General features: G+C 41.3%; 1 protein-coding gene across 1 annotated transcript in view; it reads right to left on the reverse strand.

Moving 5' to 3' along the window:
* Window positions 1-12,190, reverse strand: part of LOC133011050 (NAD-dependent protein deacylase sirtuin-5, mitochondrial-like) — a 231,594-nt gene extending 219,404 nt beyond the window's left edge. The window contains exons 1-3 of the mRNA XM_061078731.1: window positions 12,077-12,190; window positions 10,601-10,651; window positions 10,372-10,439 (exon numbers count right to left, since the gene is read on the reverse strand). Coding sequence (XP_060934714.1) covers window positions 10,372-10,439; window positions 10,601-10,651; window positions 12,077-12,175 — 218 coding nt within the window. The 5' untranslated portion in view covers window positions 12,176-12,190. The remainder of the gene's footprint in view (window positions 1-10,371; window positions 10,440-10,600; window positions 10,652-12,076) is intronic.
* Between the last annotated feature and the right edge of the window lie 1,687 nt (window positions 12,191-13,877).

Consider the following 13,877-nt stretch of genomic DNA (forward strand, 5'->3'; position numbering starts at 1 on the left):
GCGGCGGCAGCAGCCTGTAGCACCAGCTAGCCCCAGTTAGCATCCAGCTAGCATCCAGTTAGCCCCGCGCGGCTACGACGCTAGCCCCCCGCTAACGTCACAGGTGTTCCTCGGCAGAAACACCCACCAGACCCGGCGTGTAGCTGCGGGGAACCGGCGGGAAGCTGCTCCCCGGTGTCCCGGCGTGCAAGTGAACCTAACGCCCCGGTTGTTGTGTCTCCGTACCGGCGGGGAGAACCACACACTTAGCGGCTTTGTTGTTAGCCGTTAGCCTGTTAGCTTGTGAGTTGGGTCCCGTGTTTACAGCTACAGCAGCGGGGGCTAAGCTAAGCTAGCTAAGCTAAGCTAGCAGCTTTCTGACTTTTTCAACACATGTCAGCCCACACGCTAGGTGCTCGCTAGCTAGCCCAGCAACTTGAACACCTCCTTCAACCGTTCATGATTTAATCTCTTTAATGCCTCAGATTACTGATTACTCCTCCTGGAGCTGAAGAGCACGTGAAGTGACGTTATGTTATTAACATTCATTTACTTACAGTATATACTTGAAACATACATATATTTGTATCTGCAAGTTTATATAAAACAGTTTCAGAAACATCTTGCAGTGGAGAAACATCCACTGCTAAGTGGGCCACAACTACAGCTAATTGGGATTCAATCATGGCTAACAGGCCTTCATTTAACTGGGCAACAACCACACCTAGCAGGGTTACAATTACAGCTAGCCAGTCTTCATTCTCAGTTAACTGGGCTACAAGCACTACCAGCCAGGCTACAACCACAGCTAGCCAGGCTACATCCTCAGCTAGCTGGGCTACATCCTCAGCTAGCTGGGCTACATCCACTGCCAGCCAGGCTACAATCACAGCTAACCAGGCTACATCCTCACCTAACTGGGCTACATCAAAAGCCAGCCGGGCTTCGACCACAGCCAACCGGGCTTCAACCACGGCCGGCCAGGCTTCAACCACAGCCAGCCGGGCTTCGGCCACAGCCAGCCGGGCTTCGGCCACAGCCAGCCGGGCTACAACCACAGCCAGCCGGGCTTCAACCACAGCCAGCCGGGCTTCAACCACAGCCAGCCGGGCTTCAACCACAGCCAGCCGGGCTACAACCACAGCCAGCCGGGCTACAACCCCGGCAAACCGGGCTTCAACCACAGCCAGCCGGGCTACAACCACAGCCAGCCGGGCTTCAACCACAGCCAGCCGGGCTTCAACCACAGCCAGCCGGGCTACAACCACAGCCAACCGGGCTACAACCCCGGCAAACCGGGCTTCAACCACAGCCAGCCAGGATACAACCACAGCCAGCCGGGCTACAACCTCAGCTAGCTGGGCTACATCCACTGCCAGCCAGGCTACAATCACAGCTAACCAGGCTACATCCTCACCTAACTGGGCTACATCAAAAGCCAGCCGGGCTTCAACCACAGCCAACCGGGCTTCAACCACGGCCGGCCGGGCTTCAACCACGGCCAGCCGGGCTTCAACCACGGCCAGCCGGGCTTCAACCACGGCCAACCGGACTTCAACCACAGCCAGCCGGGCTACAACCACGGCCAGCCGGGCAACAACCACAGCAAAAGGTCTACACAGTGGTGACTCAGTCTGCCGTGCAGTCTGATACGCATGTTGACCGACAGCTTCCTGGTATCGAAGGTAACAATCCAATAGCAAAGTGTAACATTAACTCAAATAGAAAGCTACGTGTGGCCAGAGGGCTAAGGGATGTAAATGGGAAACAAATCATTAATCAGGCAATCACAAAACACAGGAAGTGGAAAGTCTTTCAAACTGTCAACCACTCCAGAATAATATGGGATCCCAAAGTTAAACCTAAGGGTTTATTTGGTGGTCATCTTAACATAAGAAGTATTGTATCGAAAAGTGACCAAATCCAGCATCTACTAATGGAATCAAATTTAGATTTCCTCTGTCTATCTGAAACCTGGCTACATGAAAACTCACCAACTGCAGCACTAAACATACCAGGCTATCAAATGTATAGACGAGATAGGGTGAAATCAAAGGGAGGCGGGGTTATGGTCTATCTGAAGGATTGTATCCAATGTAATGAATTACTGCTGTCAAACTGTGATTTGGAATGTATTTGCTTGAATATCACTCTATCACCACAAATGTCTTTTATTCTTATTGTAATGTATCGCCCACCCTCCTCAAATAATGATTTTTATGAAAAATTCCAAAACATGCTCAAGGAATGTCATTTTAAGAAAGAGGTGATAATAATGGGAGATTTTAATGTAAATTGGGAAGATAGATCAATTAGAAAGAACCTCAAACAAATAACCGATGGGCTAGATCTCTCACAGCTGATTAAAGGTCCAACAAGAATAACCCAATCCACCAGAACTCAGATTGATTTAGTGTTCAGTAACAGACCGGAGAGAACCTCAAAAACGTACAACATGATAACTGGGCTATCTGACCACAATCTAACTCTTGTGGTCAGAAAGTTAACAAAAAAGAGATTTAGCTCCTCTACTAAGGAACATGAAAGCATTAGAATCCCCAAGAACATGCAAGAGTCTTTTAAAAACACTATTCATAGTTTTAACTGGAATGATCTGTTATTTGGAAAAAACCTGAGTGAGGGCAGTCAAATATTCTCAAGTAAAATTCAGAGTATAATTGCAGAATTTTCCCGTAGCATTAGGAGTAGGAATAAAAAGAACAGTCTTCCCTGGATAAATGCAGACATTTTGAAACTAATGAAAGAACGTGATCTTGCATTAAAAAAGGCCATTAGAACAAAATTTTATCATGACAAATATCACTTTGCCATGTTAAGAAATAAAGTGATAACAGGTCTGAGGAAAGCTAGGGCTGATTTCTTTATTGCTATAATTAGTGAGGCACGGGGTAATCCGAAAGTAATATGGACTCAGTTAAAAAAACTCATGGGACAACATCATAGCGCAGGAAGGTCAATTGAACTTGACTTGAATGGAAAGCTGACCAAGGACCCATCTGAAGTAGCAGTAGCTCTTAATCGATACTTTGTTGATTCTGTAGCAACTATTGCAAAGGGCTTCTCGACTGATCATGTTAATGTGTCTTCAGTAAACACAATGGAGCCAGCCTTCAGTATAAACACTGTCTCAGAAATAAAAATCACAGGTATTATTAAATCTCTCAAACCCTCAAAAGCTAAAGATTCATTTGGTATGGACTCAACGATGCTTAAAGATATCGGTTCATCATTAGCCAATCCCATCACTAAAATTGTTAATCTTTCAATATCCCAAGGGCAGTTTCCAAGTATTTGGAAATCTGCAATTGTCACGCCAATTTTCAAATCTGGTGATCATCATTCCGCCTGTAACTATAGGCCGATCAGCTTCCTCCCTGTAATGTCTAAAGTAGCAGAAAAGTGTGTAGCTGAGCAAATCATACACCACCTGAACAACAGCTCATTCCCCCTTCATCCAATGCAATTTGGCTTCAGATCCAACCACTCAACCGAGACGGCTAATTGTTTTTTCATTGAGAAAATTAAATCACTGTTGGATAAGCGTGGCGTTGTCGGTGCTGTCTTTCTTGATCTCCGCAAAGCATTTGACACTGTGAATCACAAGGTTCTATTATCCAAGTTATCCAATTTTAATTTTTCTGTTGAGGCACGTCAATGGGTTGAATCATACCTTTTTAACCGAACTCAAACTGTTCGAATAAATAACCAGCAATCTGACACCCTCTCCTTGTCCACTGGTGTACCACAGGGATCCATACTGGGTCCACTTTTATTTTGTTTGTATATCAACGACTTGCCGTCTGTGTGTCCAGAGGCCCACATTCAAATGTATGCTGATGATACTGTGCTGTATGTGCATGGATTGACAAAAACCGAAGTTGCTGCCAAACTCACAAAGGCCATGCTGAAAATTACAGCATGGCTCAATCAGTGCCGTCTCCAACTAAATGTGTCTAAGACTGTTGGTATGTTCTTCTCCAAAACAAATGACTGTAGTGAAAACCCAGATGTTCTTGTGTCAGGAGAAAAATTAGAAATTGTTAAGGAATTTAAATACCTTGGCATTATTCTGGACTCCAACTTTAATTTCAGGGCACATGTAAAAACTGTCTGCAAAAGGATCAAATTCAATCTTGCCAATTTCAAATTTATACGAAACTCTATGTCCACCGAGGCAGCCATGATGTACATGCATTCAATGATATTCTCTCACATGAGCTACTGTCTGACGAGCTGGTCTCAGGCTAATCACACAACACTAAAACCACTACAGTCTTTGTATAAACAAACACTGAAAGTTCTGGACAAAAAACCAAGGCAATTCCATCACTGTGCAATTTTAAGAAAACACAATCTAGTGAGCTGGGAAAACATGATTAAGCACAAAAATGCATGTCTCTTTTACAAAATCATACATGGCATGGCCCCTCCTCCACTTAGAGAATTTGTAACTATTAGAACAAACCAACATCGGATCACAAGAGGAGTCATGAAAGGGGACTGCATTATTCCATTTAGGAAAAGTACCTTTAGTCAGTCAACCTTCTCTGTTGCAGCCTCACGTGAATGGAATAACATCCCAACATGTATCAGAGACCTAAACACATATCGGTCATTTAGTTCTAATCTGAAACAGTGGCTGTTTGATAATATGATCTGCCAGCACTAAACTTGACCCGCCTGCTCTTGCCTCCTTGTGTCAGCGTGTCTGTGAATTTGTCCTGCAACTTACTTTGTATGCTTGCTTGTTTGTATGCTTTTTGTAGCTCGTTCTATGTCTCTCCTGTGCTGCTTCATGTACTATTGTCATGTCGACTTTTTGTTAGTTTGTTGTGCATGTACTGTCTGCTTTGGTGGGCTACTGCCTCGATGTCTAACACATATAGATGTCCTCTATAAGTCCTAGTCTACCTTTTCAATTTGTGTTTGTTTGATGCTGACTCTTGTTTGTCCTGCATGCTTCATGTATTTTAATGCTTGAACTACTGAATACTTGTATGTGGTTATAATTAATGTTTTATCTGTTGCTTTTCTATGTTCTTTTTTAAAACTCTTTCTGTTATTTGCTTATTTGCTTTTTAGGGAGCCTATTGTTACATCTGGCCAAGGACTGCAGATGGAAACTAACCTTCTGGCTAAATCTGGCATATTTACAGAAATGTCTATTAATATGCACTGTCCCTGTCAAAATAAACAAACAAAAAAAAAAAAAATATAGCTAATGTGTAGCTGGCTAAACTAGCATGCCACCACCATGTTTAATGATAGAGACAGAGATGGACTATGATGTCAGGTTGTAATAATATCGATCTGATATAATTTACTGTGTACATAATGTGATTAATCCATGGAGGACATTTAAATATTCATGTTGAGTGAATTGATACAGTTCATTTACAGTTAAAAAGATAAATATTGCTTAAGAATATAACTACTGCTTATAGAGATAAATAAGTGTATTTATGTTAAATACAAGTACATGATGAATAATTGTATAAAATATTTGTACTGTAAATGTGTACATCGCCATTTACAATGATTGGAAAAATGTACTGCACATAATATATCCCCCCCCGGAATAAACCAATAAATATGTTTTGTTTTTTTTAAATCGATTAGGGAGGCAGCATATCGATTTAAAATTGTCACACAAGAATCGCGATTTGTAACTGAATCGATTTTTTCCCCCCATCCCTAATCTCCATAGGTATTACATGATATCCACTCAAGGCGTACGACTGTTCTCCATGCCCTTCCTGTGTATCTGCGTGAAGATACCTCCGGATGTTTCCAAACATGTGTGGTAAGTCTAATTATATACATATCAGGCCCATTCTGTATTAGCCATTCATATTTAAATTTTTGTTTATATTTATTTATAAAACACATTTGTCAACATTTCTATTGACATGCCAAAGGGTTTTGCTTGCCACACCGTTATTGCCCATGGTGTTTCAGTGGATGTAATTAGTATATGATCTCTCTCTCTCTCAGTTTTTTTCAGGATGGTTTGGATGAGCCAGATATTGGGTATGCGTCAGTTGTTCTCCTTACAACCATCAGCGACAATTCAATGAGTCGAGTTCACTACCAACCAGAGAAAATCTCAGTTGTCCTAGAGGGTGATGTGGTGGCCACCCTCCCAAGACTCGCTGATGCCTTTCTGGTAATGTTCGGCCTTACCTATGCACTACATCTCAGCTATCCCAAAGGACTGACCAACACCTTCGAATTCACTCATTGCAAGAAAACGGTAAAACTTGGAACATTGGGTGTAAGGGCTTTAGAGTCACATGCCCAGTCAGATAAACACAAAACCCACGTGAAAAGCCAACTACAAACTCCTACCATCTCATCGGTGTTCGCCTCTGCTTCGGGACCATCACCTGTGTCAAATTGGACTTGTTTGACTTGTGTACTGTTATGTTCAGTCATTGTTCTTATGTCGAATATTTTTTTTATTTTTTTTTATAAACATTTTTATTGATTTCACATTTGCAGTAGACAATTCAATCAAAGACAGTTTCATTTTAATTTTGTATAACCCCATGCCCATCCCACCCATCCCAGAGATCTTCAAACATTTTAACAACAGTATAATGTACCAGATCAGAGGGTTTAGATATACAGACATACAGAAATAGATGAATAAATAAATAATAAACAATAACAATAAAAAAAATAATGAGGTAATAAAAATAAATAAAATAAAATAGATAAAGAAGGGGGGTGTAATATAAGTTGTTTGCTGCCTGCGTCTCTGCATGCTCAACTGATCAGCCCACTATTCCTGGGTCAGGTTGAGAACCAAGAGTCATATCAAATGGGGTGGGGGTCAGGTGTTTTTATTTTACTCTCATTTTGTATTATATTTACAGTGATTTCATACTCTACTACAGTGCTTTCCCCCCCCCCTTTTTTTTCTTTTTGTTACAAATACAGCACTTGCACTTCTAATTTAGTTTTGTTTATTCATATATCCTTATATCGTATCAGCTCTGTGTGTAGTCTGTATTCAAAGAACACTTTGCACTAATGTTGTGGTCCAGGCAAAACTTGGAAACCCATTATTCTGGGGTGTCTCATAGTGCTGTATATTATTCAGCCTGGGGTGTGGACACTGTTTTGGGTGTCCTAGTTGTTCCTGTGATCTACCTGCTAAACTAGGATTTGGACTAGGTTTAGGTTAAGTTTTTTCCTGTCGTTCGGGGACAGGATGGGGGGGGTAAGCGCTGCTGTTTATATTTTTCGTGTTTCATTTTCCTTTTGTTGGATGATTGGAGTCTAGGTTTATTTTCTCATACAACTGCCTGCATTTTGATTAATTCCCCCGCACTCAGCACTTGCTATTTAATCACTTTCCGGCTTTGTGGCTCTCATGTCTAGTTCACTTGTTACTTGGAATGTCCAGGGACTGGGCCATGTAATTTAAAAGGAAGAAGATTTTAACATATTTGAAAAAACAAAAATCTGATATAGCATTACTTCAGGAAACCAGGCTGATCTGATACAGAACATTTGAAACTTAAGAGGGACTGGGTAGGCAAAGTTTACTTTTCCTCCCATTCACAGAATAAAAAAGGTACAGTCATTCTTATAAATAAGAACCTTCCCCTCATCTTGGAACATGAAGAAAAGGACTCAGAGGGGAGATTTATTTTGATTAAGGGTTCGATTCTTGAACAACATATAACTATTCTCAATATTTATGCACCAAATAATGTTTCACCCCAGTTTATGTCGCAAATGATTTTGATGTTTAACCATCACTGCAAGGGCTTGGGCTTCCTAGCCGGCGATTTGAATTGTATAATGAACATTTCTCTGGATAAATCCTCCTCTGCAAACATGTCTAACCCCAGAGCGTCTGCTGTCCTTAAAAACCTATGCACAGATACCGGATTGATAGATATATGGCGACATTTAAATCCTAAAATGAGAGACTACACGTTTTATTCAAATCCCCATAACTCGTATTCTAGACTAGACTATTTTTTTATTCCCAAAGACTTTTTACACTCTGTCCAGACTTGCTGTAGAGACTCTATTGTCTTATCAGACCACGCTCCGGTACATCTATGCATTAACCCATTATTTAACATTCCTAGAACTCCCACGTGGAGATTCAACACGTCATTTTTAAATAGTGACTCTTTTTGCGTTTTTGTCCGGAACAACTTATCACAATTCTGTCTCGACTTAGGGCACCACAATGGCTAGCAGCGGCACTGCTGACATGTCTGTGTGTGTCTGTGGTGTCGTCACCTACTGACCAGGGAGGTGCAGCTTTTATTGTGAAGGAGACGTTATTAGATTAGATTAGATTAGATTTCTTTATTTATCCACACAACGGGGAAATTCACTTGTTACAGCAAAAAGAGAAAAACAGAATTTAAATAACAGTGCCGAAGCAACAATAAAAAAGAAAGATCAAAATATATACACTACTAAACTACACATAATGAGAGTAAAAATATACAGAAAACAAAAACAACCTGCAAAACAGACACTGTGCAAAAGCAGGTACTGGGGAGAAAGTGGAGTGATGTAAGTGTTATTGTAATGAAAACAAAAGTATTATAAGTAATATTGCAACAGTAGTGACCATGATACAGAAAAAATAATTAAAAGTAAGTGACCATAATATAAATAATACTACAAGATAGTATAAAGGAAAATATAAATATTGCAATGTAACCATTATAAGTGACCATGATATAAATATAGATGTAAAGTGTTGAATATTATTGTGCATAGTAGTGATCTGAGTAAAAAAATAAATAAGAAAAATAAAAATACAAATACAGCTATGGTTAGAGGTTGAGTGGAGATAAAGATAATAGACAGGGACTACAACATTATCAGGTGGTGCTGGTGTTGTAGAGCCTGACTGCAGCTGGGATGAAGATGTTGTGTTTCAGGAACAGAAAGAGAAGTTCTTCATTTACTTTGAGTGAAGGATGAACTGATGAGACTCTGCTGGTCAGAGGCCGAAGGTCAAGGTCATGGCGACCTTACGTTTTAGTGAATGATTGAAGATCAGTATATTTGGTACAAGTTGATATTGATATACAATATGTTTGTCCGAGAAGGATTCACCTGTTGGATCCTTTGTTACTTGGGAATAGAAGGAGGCATTTGAAGGAGTCTCTGAAATGGAACAGCTTAGTCGTGCTTTAGCCTCTCAAGGAGTCAAACCCTGATAGAGACACATCTCATATTTATTGCAACTAAACCTGGTAGCTAGGAAACACTTTGGTGTTTGATTCCAGTTTCTTATGTCAGAGTGACTTATTTAAATTTTTAACAGCCAACATTCAAACACATCATCACCACTTACCACTGCAGTAAAACTCTTTATTCCTGTTGCATCATTTGAACAACGCAGTATTTTAAACACACACACAATCATAAGAAATCCTTCAGTTTATGAGTTTTCATTTATTTCAAGTCCCATCAGCAAAACTGCTCCAATCACATTTCATACGGGAAACAAAACCTTCAAATTAAAACCCTTTCCTGGGGACTGGGAGAGAAGCTCAATCACTGGTTCCACTGGTTTAACTGAAGCTGAGTAAAGTTCCAGAACTTGAATCAACTGAAACTCCCGCAGACCCAATGAACAGCAGCAGCTAAACACTGCCCCCTTCTGGCTGACATTCAATATGCTGAAGGAGGGAAACAATTTGATTAAGATTAAGTTTAAGATACATTTATTTGTCCCAAACACATGCACAGACATGCAAGGAGGGAAATGTAACCTCTGCTTTTAACCATCTGGTGCAGGACACACAGAGCAGTGAGCAGCCATGTACGGCGCCCGGGGAGCAGATGTTGGGGGAGTAAGGTGCCTTGCTCAGGGGCACTAGAATTAGGGAACTAGGGAGAATCCTCTTGGATTTTTCGGCCAGATCAATCCAGGTTCGTCTTTTTGTTGTTTCTCCGTGGATCAGGGGTGAGTTTGTACCTGGGCAGCTGTAGAACTGGGATCTGGGCGACACACACACTCACCACGAGACACAGGTCACAGCTGTCCAGCACTGTCTCTGCCCGGGTGAGGACGTCAGAGTCGAGCGTTTCTCCAAACCAAACCACAGCTGGTCTCAAGAGACCGTGACAACCTGTCTGCTCACACCTGAAACACACACACACAGAGACACACACACACACAGAGACACACACACACACAGACAGTCAGATAACCTCATTTGAAAAGAGCACTACCTCAGATCAGGGGTGAGCTTGTACCTGGGCAGCTGTAGAACTGGGATCTGGGCGTCGTGGGTTTCCGGGTCAGGAGCTCTGAAAAGGGAGTTCGATAAAGAAGTTAATTAAATTCACTTAACACAGACGTTCCTGATTTCTGATATCCAGATGGGGCTCTTGTAATTAGCTGCTTCGTGACCACAGCTCATACAGCGGGTTCGGAACAGATTACCTGGTTTCACAGACACAGCACAAGAGACATAAGTGCTGGAACATCCACTCGTTTTAGTGAAGATAGAAAATTGACCTCAAATTGTTCGATAAACTGACAAAATCGAATTTGTTGATTATGATTTGAGCAAAACAAAGTTACGAGAACTCTTTCCTTCTCATTGTGGAGCTCCAGGATGTTTTTGGATCCAGCGCGGCGATGGAGCTCGTCGATGTTCTGAGTGATGACAGTAGGGCTGCAACTAACGACTATTCTGATAGTCGATTAGTCACTGATTATTGAAACGATTAATCGACTAATCGTTGCACCCCTAGTGCTGTGCTCACGTCAGTGTATGGGAGGGAGCAGGACCCATCCCGAACTGCTTCCTGAAGTTGATCACCCCTTCCTCTATCTCCTCAGCAGAATACCTGAGGGTGAATGAAGTCATGAGGATCTAACAATGAACCAAACATGATTTGTAATGTGATGATAAGTCGGTTCAGGTTGGTGAGCGTGTGTGATTTTACCCTTGCTCCTCCATCATGACCGGTAGCTGCGCACACATGACCTCCAGCTGCCTCTGGCGCTGCTGCTCCGGGATGTCGGCGTTGGGCTGGCGGAGGCGCTCGGCGTGGGTTTGCAACTCTCTTGAAAAAATGTACAGTTGTGTTTAACACATCCTTCTGTCAATATGTGATGTACAGTCAGACTTTCATCTTGTTTCTGTGATGTGTTAAATGTGTAGCACTTGTAGTCTGGGGCTAGTGTTAAGGTAAAGTACTAGATATCTTCCTAGGTTCGTAGGAGAGGTAAGCTTATTTCACAGAACAAGTTGAACAATTGACCAGTTTATTGTCTCTTTACTCAGTTCTACCTGTCTACCTGACGGGCAGGACTGGAGTATGATGTCTTTGATACACGAATCAGGTTCGATCTGGATTACACGGTTGGCCACACCGCATCCACGATCAGGGACAAGCTCGCCATCTCATCATTCGGGTTCAGGTTCTTCTGATGTAAATAAAAAACCAATCGGAGTTTTCAGTAGCAGATAACTATGTATGCACTTCGGTTGACACGCTCAAGTTGGACGTCTAGTTGGGAAATAACCTTATTAGTATGATTACATTTAGACTATGGTAATATTTTCAAGTGTTTTAATGTTATTTCCTACCGAAATCCGGGAGCTTTATCTCTATTAGGTATCATTAGGGAATCTCAGGAGAAAAAGGGCTTCTTCTTCGTGGGGAGTTCCCTTGAACGCAACGCATAATGCGCACCCTTCTGGTGGGGGGGTTTTACTACTCCTTATATTAGTAGCCTGAATTTCATGAGTGTTACAAATGTAAAAGACTAATTCTGCTCAGGGACAATAGTTTATTCTTCTGTTTTTACACAAACACACAGCAGCTTTCATTCTGAACGAGACATTTGAAAGGAGCCGGGTTAAATGCCGGTAGTGTGTGCTGTGTAGGGCTGCAACTAACGACTATTCTGATAGTCGATTAGTCACTGATTATTGAAACGATTAATCGACTAATCGTTGCACCCCTAGTGCTGTGCTCACGTCAGTGTATCGGAGGGAGCAGGACCCATCATGAACTCCTTCCTGAAGTTGATCACCCCTTCCTCTATCTCCTCGAGGAGCTCGTCGATGTTCTGAGTGATGACAGTAACTTCTCTCCCCTGCTGTGTGAGGCGCTCCTCACACTCGCTGATGGCCAGGTGGGCGGGGTTGGGATTCTTTGAGAGCATGACCTCGCGGCGGTAGTGATAAAACTCCCAAACACGCAAGGGATTCCGAGAGAAGGCCTCTGGAGTGGTGAGTTCCTGACACAGAAGAAAGGAGCCACTAGACAGGGTAGGGACAGATCAATCCAGGTTCGTCTTTTTTGTGATTTGGCTTCAGAAACAGTTGTTTGTACATGTGTGTATTTTATCAAACAATGATAATTTAAAGTTACAGCTGTTTTTCTTGTCATTTCCTGACAAATCATAAAAGCATTTGAAATCTTCATGATCTTAAACAGATTCTGAAGGTGTAACTAACTCATATTTATTCTTTATTGCACATCACATTTCTGCGGCAGCTTAAATCAAACAGCTTTCTTCTACAGATTTCTTGACCTCTTCTTACTTTCACGTGTCCATCTCCACATGTTGGACCAAACCTCCACTTTCAATGTGTCTCCATCTCGTGGCGTGCGAGTGCGGCGGGTAACGTGCTCCCATTAGCCATTAGCCATTTCTCCTTTTGTAAACTACTGTTGGCCTACGTGTTTCATAGTCAAACATAAAACAGCACACAAATATGCAGCAAAAAAAGGTTTATTTCGGTACACACAGAGAACAGTACAGTGCTGACACAGCCAGCATGAGAATGCAAGTTACAGTATGGACACAGAGAGGTCAACACAGAGGGCTACAGTGAGACACTGTAGAAAAGGAACAATATTTGATTACAGGTACAATACATGCATGTGTCAGTGCTGAATGTTTGGTACTAACAAGCACAAACTCTCTCTGTAACTCCTTGATGCGTCTGTGTTCTGTTCGAATGGGACCCTGTTCACTGGTTTCATCCGCATGGCATTCCTATGAAGAATACGATCCAATGTAGAGAGGCTAACATGGTCAGCCAGGATCTTTGTTTTTATTTGTCTGAGTGTGATAGCGTTGTTCTCATGAACCATATCTACAATTTCAGTCTCCTGTTCGGCTGTGAACATGCGTGTTCTTCCTCCACGGTGTGGTTCTCTTACAGTCCTGCAGAATATAAATACTGTGAGCACACTGTATTCTATTCTATTCCATTGTTCATCAAACAAAACAGAGGCTGAAGACACTTTTATGCTGCAGTCCTGATTGCAAATTGCTCAACAGACCTGAATGTTTAGAGATTTGAGTATTTGTGTGTTGTAGGTTGATGCTTTGAGATTTTATTTGAGAAGTGTGTGTTACAACTGAACATTGTGTGTAGTGTTTTGACAACAAGGTGATGTGTAATTTACATCAGAGTGTAAAGAAGGAAAGTCAGAGTCTAAACCCTGTACAACACTCCGCTCCATATACACTCACTTCACATCATATGTGATATGTGTTAATATAAACCATATTGATATTATATATCATTTTATACAATAATATTGTCTTTTGCACACTCTGTCTACATATTCTTACACTCATAGTATATTATATTATCTATTGTATAGTCAAATACTTATATTTATACCTCTACTATCATATATTATATCATACTCTCTGTATATTCTTTGTATATATATGTTGTGCAATAGGAGTAGACTTGACGTTGGCTAATTATTAATAATCATGAAATGATTATTAAAATAATAAAAATTATCTATCAAAAATAATTAAATTATTAATTGAAGATGATCAGTAATCAAATAACAATAAAACCACTAATGAGAAAATAGGAATTATCAATTAGAAAGTA

This window comes from Limanda limanda, chromosome 9 (assembly GCF_963576545.1).
Source record: "Limanda limanda chromosome 9, fLimLim1.1, whole genome shotgun sequence".
Classification (NCBI taxonomy): domain Eukaryota; kingdom Metazoa; phylum Chordata; class Actinopteri; order Pleuronectiformes; family Pleuronectidae; genus Limanda; species Limanda limanda.